Source organism: Sminthopsis crassicaudata, chromosome 2 (assembly GCF_048593235.1).
Source record: "Sminthopsis crassicaudata isolate SCR6 chromosome 2, ASM4859323v1, whole genome shotgun sequence".
Classification (NCBI taxonomy): domain Eukaryota; kingdom Metazoa; phylum Chordata; class Mammalia; order Dasyuromorphia; family Dasyuridae; genus Sminthopsis; species Sminthopsis crassicaudata.
Genome location: NC_133618.1, coordinates 235844755 through 235864040, shown reverse-complemented (window position 1 = coordinate 235864040; position 19286 = coordinate 235844755). Strand labels below are relative to the sequence as shown.

The 19286-nt window shown below is 39.4% G+C and overlaps 1 protein-coding gene across 1 annotated transcript in view; it reads right to left on the bottom strand.

Moving 5' to 3' along the window:
- The window catches only part of BCAS4 (breast carcinoma amplified sequence 4), a 66814-nt gene that overhangs the window by 19375 nt on the left and 28153 nt on the right, over positions 1-19286 (bottom strand). Inside the window, exon 4 of the mRNA XM_074288592.1 lies at positions 15015-15149. Within this exon, the coding sequence (XP_074144693.1) occupies positions 15015-15149 (135 nt within the window). The remainder of the gene's footprint in view (positions 1-15014; positions 15150-19286) is intronic.

Below are 19286 nucleotides of genomic sequence, written 5' to 3'. Positions count from 1 at the left end.
AAAGATTGTAAATAAATGAAGAGGCTCTTGTAATGGGCTTGGGAAGCTGTGATCTAAAACAATTTTTAACCAATGGAGCCAACTAGGGCTAACTGATTGGCTCCAAATAGTGTCCTTCAGATGGCCAGCATCCCCGGTTCAGAGAGCCAGGGCTTTTACTTGTTCCCCAATCCCATTTCAGAGAAAGCACTTTCAAGCTCCTCATCAAGTTCCCCAGGTTAATGATTATACTTCTCAGGTAATAGTTAAAGTCAGTCTGACCTTAGGCCTCAAAACACCCATCAAGGTGTGATATTATCACACCAAAACAGCTGCCTGGAAGGTATTATTGCTTAATGAGACAAGGTTTTACTTCATAGCCCAAAGGCAACAAATTAAAGGGTTTCCCCAAGCTTGAAGGGGCATCAAAGAAGTGTCAAAGGAACATTCCTCCTGAGCACCTGGAAGAGCAAAATTAAAAGCTCATAGGGGTACTAAATATTGAGAATGATAATTAAGTCCCTTTTTCATTGTCTATATGATCTAAGGTTAATTATAGTTCTAAATAATCCAAAACTAGGATAAAATCACTTCTATTTGTTACAACACCCCATACTCAAAGAGTACATAATGTCTTTGTAATGCCTAGTCCAAACTCTTCTAACTGGCTTTCAAGGCCAGCCAACAACTTGGCTTCCCAACATAGCTCTGTAATGGCTGGTCACTCTACTGTCTTCCTTACTCCTATCTCTATGTGTTCCGTTACAGTGTTGTCTCTGTCTAGAATTTATATTTTCATCTTACACGTGACAAATCTGAAGCTCAGAGAGATAATATAACTTACCTATGATCACATAGCACTGATGATCATAATCAGAATTTGAACCCACAACTTTTCTGACTATAAATTCAGTGTCCTTTCTACTATACAATATGGCTTTTGTAAAGGCCCAATTAAACCCTGATGATATTTGCACTTGTTCCCCCTAGGTAGGATGGTAGTAGGATTAGTGGAAGCACTAATTCTAAAGGAAATTCTGGGCACATTTGAGGATCTGAGCCAGAGAGAAATAGGTCAGGTCATCTGTTTCATCCTCAACTCAAACTATAGGACTTGTGTTTTCTCAGTTTCCCAAGAACTAAGCTGGTATTCACTGGTCAAATTAAGAGTTGCTTCCCATTAAAATAGAAGAAAATAGTCCATTAATAATCAACCCAAAGGATCAGACAAAAAAATCAAGTTAGGGCCAAGACTCCTTCAGAATGGTTTTGAGATGATTTTCTAGTCCATGAAAACAAATGATAGTAAAGAATGTGACTTGGCTTAGGTAAGAGTGATTGCCTACCAGCATCCCCAGTGTTAAAATTCTGGGACAATGCAAGAGTGCTTGCATGGGGGCTGCATGTGCAGAAAGGAGATAGAAGGCTGTGTAAAATATTAATCAGGCACAGTTTTGAGCAGAGCTTTTAACAATCCTGAGCCAATCCTCTCTCTGCAGCCCAACGAGCTCAATGACATGACTCACAACTTCTGAAACTCATACAATCTCTAACCCTGGATGAACGTGGAATAGTTAAAGCTATTCATAGCAAAAGAATAAAGCAGGAAGCAGTGGTGGCACAGAGCGGGACTAGAAAGTGAAGGTAATCTCACATCATGATAATAATAATAATTTTATGTAGTGTTTTAAGACTCAGAAAAGTTCTTTACATATGTTAGTTATCTCATTTGATCCTCTCAAGTCTGAGAGAGAGATGCTATTATTTTTCCCATTTTGTTAATAAGGAAATTGAGATTGAGAGATATTATAAGACTTGCCCCAGATCATATAGCTAGTAAATATTTGAGTGAGGATTTGAACTCTGGTCTTCTTGACTCTAAGCCCATCATTCTTATCTTCGGCACTGTAACTACACTGTCAATCTCTCTGTGGTAGGGATGCCACTACATTTCGATTTTACTCATATTAAATTCACACAGGTAAATCGTGATTCCTACTATGTGGGCCTTTTTTCCAGCCATGCTGATTCAGCATTCTACATTGTATTTGAGAGTTTCTGTGGCCAAAATAATTCATCACTCCATGGTCAACTTGGCAACAAGTCTCTGCACTTAGCAAAGTTATTCCTCAGGCAACAGACACATACTTCATCACTGATCTCATACTGGAAAACTTTCTAGCTTAGTGGCCCTGGCAGAGCATGGGGTCCATCTGAAAAGCATTTAAGAACCTATTGTCAGAGAGGAAGAAAAATCATAATGAATAACTGGCCTCATAGGCAGGGAGACCAGGGTTTAGGTCCAGCCTTTGTGTCATTCTGGCTGTGTCACCTAAGGGAAATCACTGGTCTCAGTGCCCCCAAGCAACTCTCTAAAAAAATTTTTAAAGTCACTAGATGGAGTGCTATAGTTGAAGTCAGGAAGACCTGGGTTCAAAATTTGCCTTTAGCTTTGTGCACTTGGGCAAGCCACTTAACTTCACCTAAATTAACCTCTCCTCTGTGAAATTGAGATAATAATACAAGGTTATGGAGAGGATAAAATAAAAATTACTAAGCACTTTCTTCAGAATGAGTCTGAAAAGTAGATAGGGACAAAGATATAATAATCTATAATTTCATTGATATAGCAAGCTCCCCAGTGGGGAAACTCCTTCCACTTGGACAGGTCACCACTTTCTTTGAACTTCTAAGTCCTGGAGAACTGGCTGGGCACTGAGAAGTTAGATGACTTGCTCGGAGTCAATGAGATAAAATGAGTATTAAAGTAGTCTATAAACTTTTAGGATTAAGTTACAGGGCAAGAACCTATGTGCTTTCATTAAGGGAGTTTTCTTCACTCTGGAGTTCTTATCCCAATGAAATCTTAAGTCTAGTCAAAGAATGAGGAGAAAGTGGAGGAAGAGGAGAAGGAAAAGAAAGACAAGAAGGAAGAGAAGGAGAATGAGGAAAAGGCGGAGGAAGAAAATGAAGAAAAAAATGATGTCGATGATGATGAAGTGAAGATAACAATTTCCACAAAGCTAAGGCATCAGAAGATTTTCACAAATATTAAAATTCCTATATCTATCTATCCTGACAAAAACTGAGACAGAGAGAAAGGGGAGGGGGAAAATACATATATACAAGTGTATCATATACATGCACATACAATATAAACATACATATTATATTTCTTTCTAATGTTTTTATGTCTATTACCTTATTTAATCCTCATTTTTCCTCTTTTTATAAACAAAGACAAATGTGGCTCATAGCAGTGAAATGATTTGCCTAATAAGAATACTGAACTTCAGTTTCCAGATTCAGATTCTGAGTTCAGTACTCTACCACATTACACTTAATCTTTCAAATCTTAAGTGTGAGTAAAACTCCTATCCCATTACAGCTTTCCAGTCACTGATTTGTCATGAATGTTGTTCAAATCCCAGCTCTGCCACTTACTGTCTTCAACTCTTGGCCAGTCACTTTATTTCTCTTAGGTATCAAAGTATCTTTAACTGGAAACTGGAGATAAGGATTCTCCTCCTACCTACCTTTTACGGTTCTTGTGAGGCAATGTGGTATAGGGAACAAAAAGTCCTACCTCTTATACATCCTGGCTGGGTAATTCTGGGCAAAAGCATCTCAGTGCCCCTAGCCAGTTCTCCAAGACTTAGAAGTTCAAAGAAAGTGCTGACCTGTCCAAGTGGAAGGAGTTTCCCCACTGGGGAGCTTGCTATATCAATGAAATTATAGATTATTATATCTTTGTCCCTATCTACCTTTCAGACTCATTCTGAAGAAAGTGCTTAGTAATTTTTATTTTATCCTCTCCATAACCTTGTATTATTATCTCAATTTCACAGAGGAGAGGTTAATTTAGGTGAAGTTAAGTGGCTTGCCCAAGTGCACAAAGCTAAAGGCAAATTTTGAACCCAGGTCTTCCTGACTTCAACTATAGCACTCCATCTAGTGACTTTAAAATTTTTTTTAGAGAGTTGCTTGGGGGCACTGAGACCAGTGATTTCCCTTAGGTGACACAGCCAGAATGACACAAAGGCTGGACCTAAACCCTGGTCTTCCTGCCTATGAGGCCAGTTCTTCATTATGATTTTTATGAGGTTCTTGTGAGGCAATGTGGTATAGGGAATAAAAAGTCCTACCTCTTATACATCCTGGCTGGGTAATTCTGGGCAAAAGCATCTCAGTGCCCCCAGCCAGTTCTCTAGGACTTAGAAGTTCAAAGAAAGTGCTGACCTGTCCAAGTGGAGGGAGTTTCCCAACTGGGAAGCTTGCTATATCGATATTACAGGTTATTATATCTTTGTCTCTATCCATCTTTCAGAGTCATTCTAAAGAAATTGCTTAGTAAACATTAAAGCACTATAGAATTACAAGGTATCATTAACAATGGAAATGTAAAGTATTAATAGGGGGAACAGGACAGTGGCCTAGATAAGCCAACTTTTTACCTAGTATCTGGAGAAATACCTTCCTTTAACGGACACATCATTACTTAGCTTCCCTTAGCGAATCAAGCTTACTCCCAAATGATCATACCCCTCAAAATATCCACTAAATTAACAACTGAAATTTCATCTCCAGAAATTCTCTGCCAGTCAACATGGTACCCAACATTCATAGTGGGACAAATTTATTACATTATAAACACTATTCAATTAACTTACCAGCAATACAGGTGTGGGGTGGCTGGCTCAGGAGCTAGGGAAGGATAGTGACAGGGAGAGAACTTGGGTCCAGGCACACAGTTAAATCTACTCCTCTCAGACCCTGTATTTTGTGTTAGTACTTGCCATCTGCTCATGTTGCATTTTTACCACAGACAGGGAAAGGAAGGAGGGAGGAGAGATTGAGAGACAGAGAGAGAGACAGAGAGTGAGAGAGGTGGTGGAAGAGAAGAGAAGGGAAGTAGATGACAAAGAGAAGGAAAGAGAAAGGAGCAGAGGAAAGATAGAAAGATATCGTGGCTTAGTATTAGACCTAAATCTTAAAGGAAGTCAGTCATTCTAAGAGGGGGAGGGAGCTAATGAGAGAAAGAAAGGGGGAATGAAAGATGGAAGGGAGAGGAAAGGGAGGAGGGAGAGAGAGAAGGGGGGGAGGAGAAAGATAGATATCATGGCTAAGTAAAGACACTAAAATCTCTCTCAGTCTTTGTGTTGCTCTCCTTGCTCTGGTTTCACCACCAGAGAACAAAACCAGAGTCAAATCATACCTTCTCAGAATTGCCACTGAAGGGAAATTCTTCAGGAGAGGGAAAGGAAAAGAAGGCAAAGGGAGGCCTCCTCTGCAGTCTGGTACTCAAAAGGCAAGAAATCTGCCTGAGGTAGTAGTTCAGTGCAGAGCTGTTGGGGGGAGGGAAAGGGGGAGGGAGAAAAGGAGAGAGAGAGAGAGAGAGAGAGAGAGAGAGAGAGAGAGAGAGAGAGAGAGAGAGAGAGAGAGAGAGAGAGGGAGGAGGGAGGAAGAGACAAAGAAACAGAAACAGAGAGATAAAGACAAAGAGACACACAGAGAGAGAAACAAAGATAGAGAAACATGGGGGAGGGAGGAAGAGACAGAGAGAAACAGAGATAAAGACAGAGAGAAACAAAGATAGAGAAACACACAGAGAGAAACACGGGGGTGAGGGGAGGAAGAGACAGAAAGAAACAGAGAGATAAAGACACACGCAGAAAGGCACACTGAGAAACAGAGAGAGAAAGGAGGAGGAGGAGAAAGAAGGAGAAAAAGAGAGAGGGGGGGATAAGGGAGGGATAAGGGAGGGATAAGGGAGAGACGAGGGAGGGAGGGAAGAGAGAAACGAGAGAGGGAGGGAGAGTATGAGTATGAGTGCATCAGTGCATGTATGTGTCTGTGTGTCTGTGTGTCTGTGTGAGTGTATAAGTGTTTATGTGTATATGTTGGGGTGGACATAGGAGGGGGTGGGGGTTCCAATGGGGAAGAGACTCAGCGGCTGGCTGCGACTCCTACAGGCAGAGATAAGGGACAGCATCCTCTCCCACATCCTCCATTACATCACAGATAGAAAAGCAGCCCTAACCACAGAAAAAGAAAGGCCTCGAACTTTCCTTCTGGTGTCCAGGGCCAGCCCTGCCTAACTGGATCATATCAACAAAGAATTATTTGGGAGAGGATTTAGGACCAGGGTTAAACAAATCATTTTTTTTAAATCAAATTAAAGTTGGGAGGTGACGTGGACAAAGCCCTGGCCTGGGAATCAAGAGGACTGGGTTTTAATGTTCCAGGTCTGCCATCCAATTTTTTAAATAGTTTTTATTTACCAGATATTTGCATCGGTAATTTTACAACATTGACAATTGCCAAACTTTTTATTCCAATTTTTCCCCTCCTTCCCCCCCCCCCCACATGGCAGGTCGACCAATACATGTTAAATATGTTAGAGTATAAATTAAAAACAATATATGTATACATGACCAAACAGTTGTTTTGCTGAACAAAAAGAATCAGACTTTGAAATAGTATACATGTAGCCTGTGAAGGAAATCTAAAATGCAGGTGGACAAAATTAGAGGGATTGGGAATTCTATGGAGTGGTTCATAGTCATCTCCCATAGTTCTTTCTCTGGGTGTAACTGGTTCAGCTCATTACTGCTCTATTGGAACTGATTTGGTTTATCTCATTGTTGGAGAGGGCCACATCCATCAGAATGGTCATCATATAGTATTGTTGTTGAAGTATATAATGATCTCCTGGTCTTGCTCATTTCACTCAGCATCAGTTCATGTAAATCTCTCCAGGCCTTTCTGAAATCATCCTGTTCTGCCATCCATTTTCTGAGATGATCTTGGAAAGTCACTTCCCTCTTTGAATCTCATTTTCTTCCTCAATAAAAATGGCAGGTGGTAGAGTATAGGTTTCTAAGTTCCTCTACATCCTAGGTTCTTCCTAGCCCTGACATGTTCCAAAGGCCATTCCAGTTCCAACATTGTCTATTGTAAGATCCTTTCCAGTTCTGACATTTATGTTGCTGGGCCCTTTCAACTCCAATATTCTATTTTCTTCCCAATTCTGACTTATTATGTTCTAAGGTCTATTCCAATGCTTACATTCTATGTTCTAAGATCCCTTCCTGTTTTAACATTCTATGTTCCTTCCAGTTTTTGACATTTTATGTCAAATCCTTTTAGCTTTAACATTCTATGTTGTTATTATTTGACCTTCTTCAGTCCCCTTGAAGGAATAACAAGCATTACCCCTTCATCTATAAAACAGAGGAAGCCTCATGCAATACTGAGTCTTCAAGCCAGTTTCATATAATACAAGAGACCAGTTGGTTTGCAGACTCAGCCTGTGCTGGAATCATCTAACCTTTGGGAAGAAAACAGGGACTTTTATCAAGAGAGAGCCAATCTTAAATGGGTCTCTGAACTTGAGACCACATTTTACAGTCCTGCCTCTAGGTGCCCCTTTCCCTAAGGCCCTAGGTTTTACACACGCCATAGCTCTCCCCAGTGTAGAATCTGTTTCTTCAACTCTGGAAGGCTGGTGTTGGGACTTGGCCCAAAATGGTTTAGTTATTAGCCAAAGAGTCATCCTTGGAAAGAGTTGTGCTCTTAACCATTGGAAAAATTAATCAAAATGACACCTCGTGAACAAGATGTTTTGGCTCACTGGAAAACAAACAGCGGTTTACAACAAATTAGCAAAGTTCACTCTGTGCTTCTGGGCAAAGAGGCAACTTAAGAGTTTTCTGAATACTATTCCTGGGGCCTTTACTAGACTGGGATTGGTTCTTGGCAAATAAGAAAACTATCCAAGACAACCATGTCCCTGAGTCTCCCTCTCCTGCATTTAGAAGGGCCTCAAGGCCTGGGGAGCAAGCCGAGATGTCTCCAGTTCATTTTTACACTTTCCTGCTTCTGCTGCCTGCCCTGATAATGTCTTGCAGATGTGAGGCTCTTTTTTCCTTTGTATGAAGTTGTTGGGTCAGACTCCCTCATCAGAGCAACTTTGCTCTCTCTAAATTTGTGTCCTTTGGTCTAGGTGCTCTCCTAGGTGTCTTTGGTATGATGTTTAGCAAGACCACCTCCTCCACTATCTCCCTTCACTTCTGGAGTATGCATTCAAGAAAAAAGAAAACTTGGTACATAGCTGACAATTTCTCTCTAGTTGTAGGAAATCAGTTCTAAATAACCAGAACTGTGGAAGGAACAAAACTTGTCCCAGGCTCACCAGAACACTCTCTCCCTTTGCTTCAGTCTTTCTTTCTACCTCATTTTCCTTAAGAATTTGAAAGTGATGTTTAGAAGCCCTAGCCTCATCCACCAATAAGGATACTATGGCTAACCTAACCTGACACCTCTGAAAGTGACTCAACTTCTGGCTTTAGCCATAACAGAGTGTTCATTTCACCTACTCTACCAAGGTCCCAGGGTGCCAGACATACGGGGAAAATATTTCTGATAACCCTATGGAAAAGCATTATTCCTAAATACCCAAGCCTCTTCTTTTTCTGAAATCTACCTCCTGTGTTCATTAATTGCACAAATATATGTGGAAGCACTTTCTACATTCCAGAAATTCTATTAGGCACTAGGGATGGAGACAAAAATGGGAAGCTTCCTTTATCAAAAGAAATAATATGAATATGAATAACTGAACATTAAATGTTCAGGATAAAAATAAAAAAACTTGAGAGAAGGGCTCTAGCAACTGAATAGTGAGAAGGATTCTAATAAAAAATTCATACTGATAGGAACTTTACACTTTTCTAAGTGCACTTTTCAAAATGTTTTCACCAGTATGATCACATTGGTTCTCCTTCATAAAACTTCTGAAGAAGGTAGGACATGAATTACTATATCTATTTAGCAGAAGAGAAATTATGGCTTAGAAAGAGAAGTGCTTAGAAAGTAATCAGGACTTGAATCCAGTCACAAAAACATAGAGTTTTTTTAGTTAAAAAGGCCTTTTAAGACCATTTATCCCTTTTCTCAATTGAGGATATTAAGGTCCATGGCCATGTTGTTGGCCATCCAGCTAGTATCAGAGTCAGGAATAAAACTTAGCTCTCCTGATTTATATTACAAGCTTTTATTAACTATATACATTAAGCCCTTTGAGGGCTTTGTCTTTAGGAATATCATCCCCAAACCTCACTTTTTCACATATGTAACACAAGGTTTATTTTAATAGTAAATAAGGAGACAAGCCTTGCAAAAGTGGGACTTATTTATTCTTGGTTCTATTACAAACTTGCTATGTAATCTCTGCCAAATCATTTGATGACCTGGCTGATTTTAGAAAAATATAGAAAGACTTGCTTGAAATTATGAAGAGTGAAATGAACAGAACCAAGAGAACATTGAATACAGTAACAGTGATATTGTTCTAAGAACAACTTTGAACAACTATGCCATTTTGAGTTTTATAAGGGCTAAAATCAACTACAAAGGGCCTATGAAGATGCTATCAATATCCAAAGAAACAAGTGATAAATAGATGTATAGTAGAGTATACACATACACCTTTAGGATGAAATGGGGGAGGGAGGGAGAAAAAAATAAAAAGCTCATAGCAGAGAAGAAAGGAAAACTTAAAAGATAGCACAGAAAAGCAGGATAGCTTTGAAAATGATGAATAGTATTTATTATATGGTTTAAAAAAAAAAGTAAACTGTGCTAAATGAAATTCATAGTTTTATATTGAATCCTCTATGTTATGCTATATACATGGAAATGTTCTTTCTTTTTTTTGTATTTAAATTCAAAATGAATGTTAAGAGAGGGGTAAATTACCCTCTCTGACTCTTCTTGTTCATTTTTTTTCTTTTTTAGTTTAGACTTGTAATGGCATTGGTGTAAGGAATTTCATTTGAGAAAATTCCCTTTACCCATGCAGATAAGCAACTGTACTTCAACTCATTTTCTTAGGGAGCTGTCCAGGGCACTGAGAGGTTAAAGAACTTACTACATAGCATTTGCACTCTTTCTGTTAAGTTTGCTTGCATTTTTGTTTTCCTTCTCAAGTTTTTTTCTTTCTTTCTAGATCCAATTTTTCTTATGCAGCAAGATAACTGTATAAATATGTATACATGTATTGGATTTAACATATATTTTAACATATTTAACATGTATTGGACTACCTGTCATCTAGGAGAGAAGATGGAAGGAAGGAGGGGAAAATTTGGAACACAAGGTTTTGCAAGGGTCAATATTGAAAAATTACCCGTGGCCCATCAATTGGAAATTGGCTGAATAAATTGTGGTATATGAATATTATGGAATATTATCGTTCTGCAAGAAATGACCAGCAGGAGGAATACAGAGAGGCTTGGAGAGACTTACATGAACTGATGCTGAGTGAAATGAGCAGAACCAGGAAATCGTTGTATACTTCAACAATAATATTATATGATAGATGTGGCCATTTTCAACAATGAGATGAACCAATTTCAGTTACAATAAAGCAGTAATGAACTGAACCAGCTACACCCAGCAAAAGAACTCTAGGAGATGATTATGAACCACTACATAGAATTCCCAATCCCTCTAATTTTGTCCACCTGCATTTTGGATTTCCTTCACAAGCTAAATGTACACTATTTCAAAGTCCAATTCTTTTTGTTCAGCAAAACAACTGTTTGGTCATGTATACATATATTGTATTTAATTTATACTCTAACATATTTAACATGTATTGGTCAACCTGCCATCTGGGGGGGGAGGAAGGAGGGGAAAAATTGGAATAAAAGGTTTGGCAATTGTCAATGTTGTAAAATTACCCATGCATATGTTTTGTAAATAAAAAGCTATAATAAAACAAGGAAAAAGAACTTACCCAGGATGATTACCAGTAAGTGCCATAGCTAGGACTTAAATTTGAGTCCTTCTTACCATTTAAATATAGATCCTTCTTATTCCAAGGTCAGCTCTCCATACTTTTCCATTTCCTTCAATCTGTCTCCATGTGTAAAGTTAGAACATTTTAATGAAGTGAAAAAGATTAGAGAATCAAGAAAAAATAATTTTCTTCTCAGAAGCTTCATGGAGTGTTAGAATCTGTAGAACATAGACTGCCCAAGCTTAGAGGGATCTTAGATCATAGAATGTTAAAGCTCCTCGAATTATAGTAGAATGAGAATGAGCAGCATCTATACCATCTTTGTTTTCATATTCCTAGAATTAAGCACTATCCTTTATATGTAGCAGGAAATCATTTTGTGTTAAATCCAACTAAACAATGAATATGTAATGTTAGCACTGAATCTGAATGGCCACTTAGGACAACCATTTCACTTGATAGAAAGCCCTAGAAGGGAAGGTCACAGCATCAGTCTGCATACAGCTAAGCTAGGACTTTCCATCTAGCCCTCAAAACTCAAGTCTTCTGACTTTGGATCTAGGTTTTCTTTCAATAAACCATCTCTCCCTTCACATTGATTCTTAGTCCACAATCAATAATTATTGTTGATATTAAGGCAGGGGTAAGGTAGGATGGGGAAGGGAGGAGGGATCTAAATAGCTTCCTATTTAGAGTGGTTCAGTGCAGCTGCTTCCACATAAAACAGAAGGATAACAAACTGGCCAATCCTTCTCCAGCCTCCCTGAGGCCCCACAAAGAGGTGTCCTATCCCCTCCCCCAATTCTAAGAAGCCCAGCTCCTAAGACAGCTGTACTGGACTATGTCTTCTGAGCTGGGTTTAGAAGAAGGGAGGGACAGAAGAGGAGATGCAGAAATGGTGTGGCTAATCCCAGACCTTAATTCAAAAGCAGTTGGATCCCAGCCCAGGAGCTGTCAGAGCCATCAATTCCCCTTCCCTCTCCTCACCAGGTTAAGGGAGAGAGTTATCTCCAAAAACAAGGAGGGTTGAGGGGGGTGGGGTAGAGAACTAGAGTAGAGAACAGAAAGGATTGGCTGAAATAGAGAGATGGAATCAAGGAACAAGTCAAGACTGATGGAGAGAGTAGAGAGAAAAGAAGATAGTTGGTCTTCAAGGAGGGGCCTCCAATACAGCCAGGGCAGTCTTCCTAAGATGTTTTTAACTAAGTCAGGCAAACTGAGTGAGATCTAGGCTTGGGTCCTCCCAGATGTTTGACAGAGACTCTGATGTTCCTGAGGCCTTCTTTCCCCCTTTCAATGTTTACTGAATCTAGGGCAAAAGGGGCCAAGAGGAGGAAGAGCAATCAAGAGCACAAGTCTGGGTAGTTTACTTTGGCTTATTCCCTTCTCCTAGGTGAAACATTTTAGAACTGGGAGAGAGAGGAAAGTCCAACATGGATTTCAGCCTTAAAAACCAAATTCAGCTCCCTGAGATCAGACCACCCTTCTCTAGGGGGTAATGGTTACCTCTGGGACAGGCTGTAGGGCAAGACAATAAGGGAGAATGAATTCAAGACAAAACAAGTTGTGAGTTATAGGTTTCAGAGAGAAAATGAAATAGAGAAAACTAAGACCATTAGGGATTTTCAGATGCATGCCTGTGCATGCCTCCTCCTTCCCCTCTTTACATGTGCACACCTCCAAACGCCCCCACACCCTCACTCTTACACACAAACACATCTCATACGACCTCTCCTTAGTGACTTGTAATCATGACCACCAAGCAAGGTCCCTTATATAGGCTATACTGTACTCAGTGGGTGACTCATTGACTATTGGCAGGGATGCACTTCCCAGGACAAGTTTCTACAAGTAATGGCTACAAGCTTCATGTTGCATTGGGAAAGCAAGATCCAAGAAAGAATCAAAGTCCCAACTACAGGAATTCCCACCACCCTCAGGCTATCTGAAGGTCATCAGAAGGCTCTGGACCTCCATCTCATCTGTTTTTCCCAGAGCAAATCCAGAGGGTTGGAAATCAACCAACCACTTTTAGAATGCCTCTCCCTTTTTGATGATGCAATCAAAGAGCTAATGGCCTAGCTTTGCTTATTTCTTCAACAAATATTTGTTGAAAGAACTGGAAACTAAGGGGGTTCCCATCAATTGAGGAAGAGCTGAATAAATTATGGCATATTACTGCATATGAATACAGTAGAATATTGCCATACCCTAAGAAATGATGACAAGAGTCCCATTTTCAAAGAAACTTGGCTGAGATTTATATGATCTGATTCAGAGTGAAATTAAGAGAACCAGGAGCACAGTTTATAAATGGAGCATACTACCCATCTCCTGACTGATAGTTGGTCAATAAGCATTTTGTTTTTTGTTTTGTTTTGTTTTTACAATATGTATTTATTAACCAAGTACTTTGTACCAGGCACTGTGCTAAGTGTTGGGGATGCAAAGAAAGGCAAAAGTCAATCTCTGTTCTTAAGCAGCTTACAGCCTAATGGGTGTGACAATAAGCTCATTTTATTTAGTGTTTTTTAGGTTCAGATAAAAAGTTAAGTGGTAAAGTAAATAGAGCAATGGGCCTGAAAATCAGGAAAACCTGAGTTCAAATTGGTCCCCAGACACTTATTAACTGTGTGACCCAGATAAGTCATTTCATCTCTAAACTGTAAAGTGGGAATTATAATAGAATCTATCTCCCAGTATGGTAGTGAGGATCAACTAAGATATTTGTAAAGTACTTAGCATAGTGATTGGCACATGGTAGATATTTACTAAATGTTTGTTTCCTTCTTTTATTCCTACTACTATTTAGTTCTCATATCTTAACTGCTGTCTGCTCCATGTATCTTCTTCTTGTGCTTATGAATAACATGAGAAATTAGCAAATGCTTTGCTGATATATAATAAAATTGTGATTATATAGTGCTACCCTAATCCACCAGTCTATTTACCTTTTCAAAAAAGAAAGTGAGGTTAGTTTTTTATGACCTTTTTTGGATGAAATCACTTTGGCCTTCATTAGTGACTTATCTTTTTTATAAGTGTCTACATAAGATGTCTTTAATGTTATATTCTTTTTATTTTGTTTATTTTTTTTCAACTAATAGTATTTTATTTTTTCCAGTTACACATATAGTTTTCAACATTCACTTTTATAACATTTTGATTACCAATTTTTTTTTTCTCCCACCCTCTCTCTAGTATTATCTTCTTAAATTTTCCCAGAAATCAGTTAAGGACAGTGCCTGGCCCACAATGCACAACCTATACATATTAGCAATTGTTGTTGTTGCTAGAAAATAAACAAATATTTGCTAAGGGTTTCTCCTGTGTATAAGGAGACTCCATACAAGCATTAAAGAAAATATAGCTAAGTGATATTAGGAATATTGTACTGGATTCATAATCAGAAAGACCTGAATTCAAATCCCATTTCAGACAATTCCTAGCAGTGTGACACTGGACAAGTAACTTAATCTCTCTGTACCTCAGTTTTCTCATTTGTAAAATAAGGAGGTTAGGTTCAATGGCCTCTAAAGTCTCTATTAGCTCTCACTTGGTGATCCTATGAACTATAACAATTATATGTGACTAATTTCCCATAAGATAACTACACATTACAGCTGATAAAGAGACCTTAGAGGATATCTTGGATTCAGGATTCTTCCTATACAAAGAGAAAAAAACTGAAACACAAAGAGTTTTAAAGTAATTTGACCCAAAATTATATGGTGGGTTAGTGTCTAAGGAATATTAACAGACAGCCTCATGATAGGGATAATGGGGAGGGAAGTCTGTGATCTCCATGGATAGAATAATTAGACAGATTTCACATATTCAGCAAGTGCTAAAACCCTTCCTTTATGTAACCACTGCTCTCTCATTGTCATAGACTAAGTGATAGCACTATAGACCAGTAGAGTAAGAAGGGACACATGAATGTCAGTAGTTATCTGGAGGGAATCTCATTTGTATGATGAAACTGAAGTACAGAAAGGAAATTGACTTGCACAAGGTCACTTGAGCTGATTGTTAGTGGTAAAGCTGGAACTAAATCCTTAGATTATTAGGGCCAAAGGGGTTTTGAATGAAGCAGTCTTCAGGATGATGAGGAAATAAAACAACTGAATTAGAGCACTGGAAAGCCCTTTCTCTCCAGTGTACAATATGCTAGGCAGGGTCATGGTTTCCATCCCCCCTTCCTGCCAGGAGAAAAAAGTGAGATACTCACATTTCGGAAGGCAGGCAAACTGGTTGACTGGAGCCACTTTCGAATAGTGTGAGGAAATGTTCCATAATCTTTCTCAGCCTGGAGCACTTGTGCCTCCAGGAAGGAGACATGATGTCCCACCATCTTCACAAAAGCCTAGGAGAAAGGGGTTTGGAGTTTTGGGGGTTTTGTATTTTTTGAGGAGTAGGAAGAAGAGAGTGAAAAGGAATATGGGTACAGACAAAGAAAACAAAACCAGGAGAAAAGCTTAGACACATCTGCCTTGGATTTGAACACATTCCTGGCTACAGCTCCATGGCCCAGAGCAAGACGTCAAAACCCCTAATTACTACCACAAGTCTTCCTTCTGCAGCTCAAGTTTCATGCCATGCCCCATAGCCATCCCTGGGAGGACATGACAGCTAATTCCTGGGAATTCCAGGGTCCAAGTGAACACATTTCAGATAAATTAAGGTTAGTACTCTGATGATTGATTTGTTGAATGACCTTAGTAAAAAGTCCTTAACCTCTCTGGGCTTCGATTGCTCCAAATGTCATAAAATGGAGGAAACTAAGAAGCATGGTATAGTGGAAAGGGAGCATTAAAAGCAAAGATGAGGGAGCAATCAGAAATCTTGGGTTCAAATCCTGATTCACAGCCATTTCCTGTATTATTTCAGGCAATTCATTAATCTCTCCAAGCTTCTCCTTCATAAGAGAAAAAAAAAAAATTGGATCAGATGATTGCTGAGGTAAAAAATACTGTCGTATGAATCTTTTCCCATTTCCCAGGGCTGAGAAGGAATGATATCAGTTCTTCAAAGTTCCTTGACCAAAAGGCATTAAAGAAATTCAAGATGGTATTATTAACATAATTCTTCAGGTGCTCCAGCAGATGTGATTTCTCAATAACAGCTTTATCACTAGAAGCCAATCTCTTCTTTGTGGGGAGGAGAGAAAAAGAATCAAAACGAAGAAGGGGTTCAGGATCTACTTGGCAAATGTATAAATAAGGACCAGAAAGTCCCTAACTAACAAGAGCATTGACTCTTTTCACCCTGAGTCAGTTCATCTAGTATCAAAGAATAAGAAAGTCTTCCTCTCTCTCTCTTCCTCATGCTTAGCATCCTATAAACAAGTCCAATTTCTTCTCTCACATTAATACCATTCTGGTAGGGAGTGTGAGGCACTGCACTGGAATGTAATCATTCCAAGGCCTGAGCTGCCTTTGAAATGCCAATAATGGCCTCATGGCAAAACCACAGCAGGAAGAGGGAAATAAACCTGCAGAGCTCAAGTACTCTGGCCTCAAGTCTCATTCAACACCCCTAGGATTGTTTTTATTTTCTTTTGTTGCATTTTGAAGTATATCTGCTAAACTTCTTTTCTCCCCTCCCCCTGCCCAAACTCACCCAAGGTCTATTGGGGACACTGCCTAGAAAAGACCTCAGACCTCAAAAGGCTGAAGAGTTCATAGGATTTAGAACTGGAAGAGGACCTTTGGGCTCTTTCTTATTGTACAGAGGAGAAACCGAGGCCTAGAGATGGGGGAGGTGATGCCCGAATAGTAAGTAAGTCCGGACTTTGAGTCCGGACTCAAAGGCAAGTCCTCTGACTCCAAATTGTATGCTTAAATATGTCAAAGGCGTCCATACTGGGCTCTCTCTGCATAGAAGGGCCCTTGTCTCCATGAGAAAAGCATCAGTATCCCCCTGATACTGGGGGAGTTGGGAGCTATACTGAGGAGGACATAATAACAACAATTCATATCCACAGAACTGTCATGTTTCTAAAGCATGGACCCAGGTGGATCCAACATTGTTAGCCTCACTTGATAGATGAGGAAAATGAAGCAGTCAGTTTCTTTCTGGTGGTCTTCATTTCTTCATCTATAAAATTAGGAGGTAGAATTAAAAGATCTATACTGTTCTTTCCAGGTTTTTGGCAATGATCCTATGATCCCTAAGCTCTGAGAGATTAAGGAATTCACCTAGCAGACAGCTCAAGGTTAGAGCTGGAATTCTAGCCTCCACCTCCTCCCATAAGTCCAGTGGCCTTTCTTTCATGCCTCAATGCCGCAATGCCAGTCTAGCTCCTGCCAGTTTCTCCCTCAGCTCTTCCACTTCCATATTTCCTTCAGTTGAACAGGAAATCCTGGGCCTTTTAGTGCTTTAAACTGTCACTTCTCTTTTCATTGTATCCCCTTTCCCCACAATCTCACCCAAAGTCTTGCTCCTGAGTTAAAACTGAGGTCCCACTGGGAAAAAGCAGAAGGATTGGATTGGATATCGCTCTATTGAGGACAAACTAGAAAACTTTATAGGAAAAAGAACCCCTTAAATGACATAGATGAAGTTAATTAAATTACTGTAGATGAGGAAACAGAGACTAAGAGAGGAGGCAACTTGCCATTAATCACACATCTAGTGTCAATGCTAGGCTTTGAACTCTTGAGTCCTGACTTGATGGCCTTTAAGGTCCCTTCCAGCTCTAAATGTAGGATCCTATGACTCCAAGTTGAATGTTCTTTCTGTCTACACCATCATCTATAATGACAACACAATTCCACTATCTCACCCAACTACATTGTCTCTCCAGGTGAATCCCATGAATACACAGGAGGTGAATGAAGGAAAAACTAGACAGAATACACATAACACTAGTTCCAGACATTGTTCTACTTGTCTTGAAACATTCAAATCAAGTCCATTTTAGAGCAGGTTGGCAAATATGTTAAACTAATTGCCCTAAGTAGCAGTCCAGCTACTACAAGATTAATTTACACATATTTAATGTCCAGAGAATATCAAAGCACTTTTCAGAACTCTGAAGAGGAAATGTTGGTGGGTAGCCATAGAAATGGGTTCATTGACCACTGGTTTCCCAACTGGACACCCTTCTCCTCATGGCCTTCACATCATGGTGGACCTAAACATGAATTGATTTTTCTATCTTCAAGAAGTCCTATTACTCTATCTGGGAGAATCCCCATCCTACCACTCCACTACATTTGGAACAGTAAGGCTATGACAAATATCCTAAGTTAGCTTTGGTGTTGATTTACTGAAGTAGGGTGGACTTGTAGAAAAATCTGCCATTTTAGAGCTCAGAGACCTGGGTTCAAATATCAAATGAAACTCTTCATGGCTGAATAATGATGGACAAATGATTTAATATCTCTGATACTTGGTTTCCTCATCTGTTAAATAGAGGTGCTAATACTTAATCCTTACTTCAGGAAGCTGATGTGAGAAAATCACTTTGTAAATCTGAACTGGCATGAAGAAATGTGAGTTATTCTGATTTAGTGTGAGGGGTTGGGCCTCCGTTAAATAAGGATTACTCTGATGATCTCATTGTGGTTTAGAGGTGACCCTGCTTCTTGACAGCTCTTCCAGGAGGGATACATGTTCCAGCATGTTCTACCATATTGAAAAGCCTTTTAGTAAAGACATGGTGACAGAATACAGGTCTATCATCTAGAGAAATGTGTAATATAAGTTGGAAACCACATTGTTTTCAGACTGATAAAATTCTTGGACACAGCAATTCTGTAAGAATATCAACTAAGCTTTAAAGGGATAGCAATTTATATCAGTGAAAGAAGTATATATCCTGAAGAACTCAGAGAAGCCTGAAGTATTTAAAATAAATTGAATGTGGATTTAAGAGGGGCAGAGTGATTTGTAAATCAAGTCCAGGCTCTTGTAACAGCCAACAAGATCACCTTGTCAAAAAGTCTTTAGGGGTAGCTAGATAGTATACTAGCCCTGATAGAGCATTAGCCCTGAAGTCAGAAGGACCTGAGTTTAAATGTGGCCTCAGCAATTGCCTCAGCAAAAAAAAAAAAAAAAAAAAAAAATTAAAAGAGGCTTTATTATTAATTCCAGCTAAAATTATGAGATCACAAGGATTGTACCATATTGGAATCATGAGACAGGATTCAGGAAGTAGGATGCAGGCTAAGGTCAAGAATCAAGGATCCATCAGGCAGAATCAGACAGGCTGGGGCGCTGATGACCTCTATGAACCCCTGCCTCTGCTCAGATTTGTCTTAGCTCATTCCCAGACTTCAAGGAAGGGGTTAAGATCCCTTCCTTCTCTCCAATGAAAAGGAGAAAGTGGTTCAAGCTAGTCCAGGTACTAGTGGATAGAAATCAACTTCATCTAAGCTGGGAACATCATTTCATGCAAAGGGAATGAGGATAGAATTACTGGGCAAAGTTAGAGAGTGGATGGGGGGAACTAAAAATCTTGATTTTTCCCTCTTCAGAAAATCCATGAACCAGAATT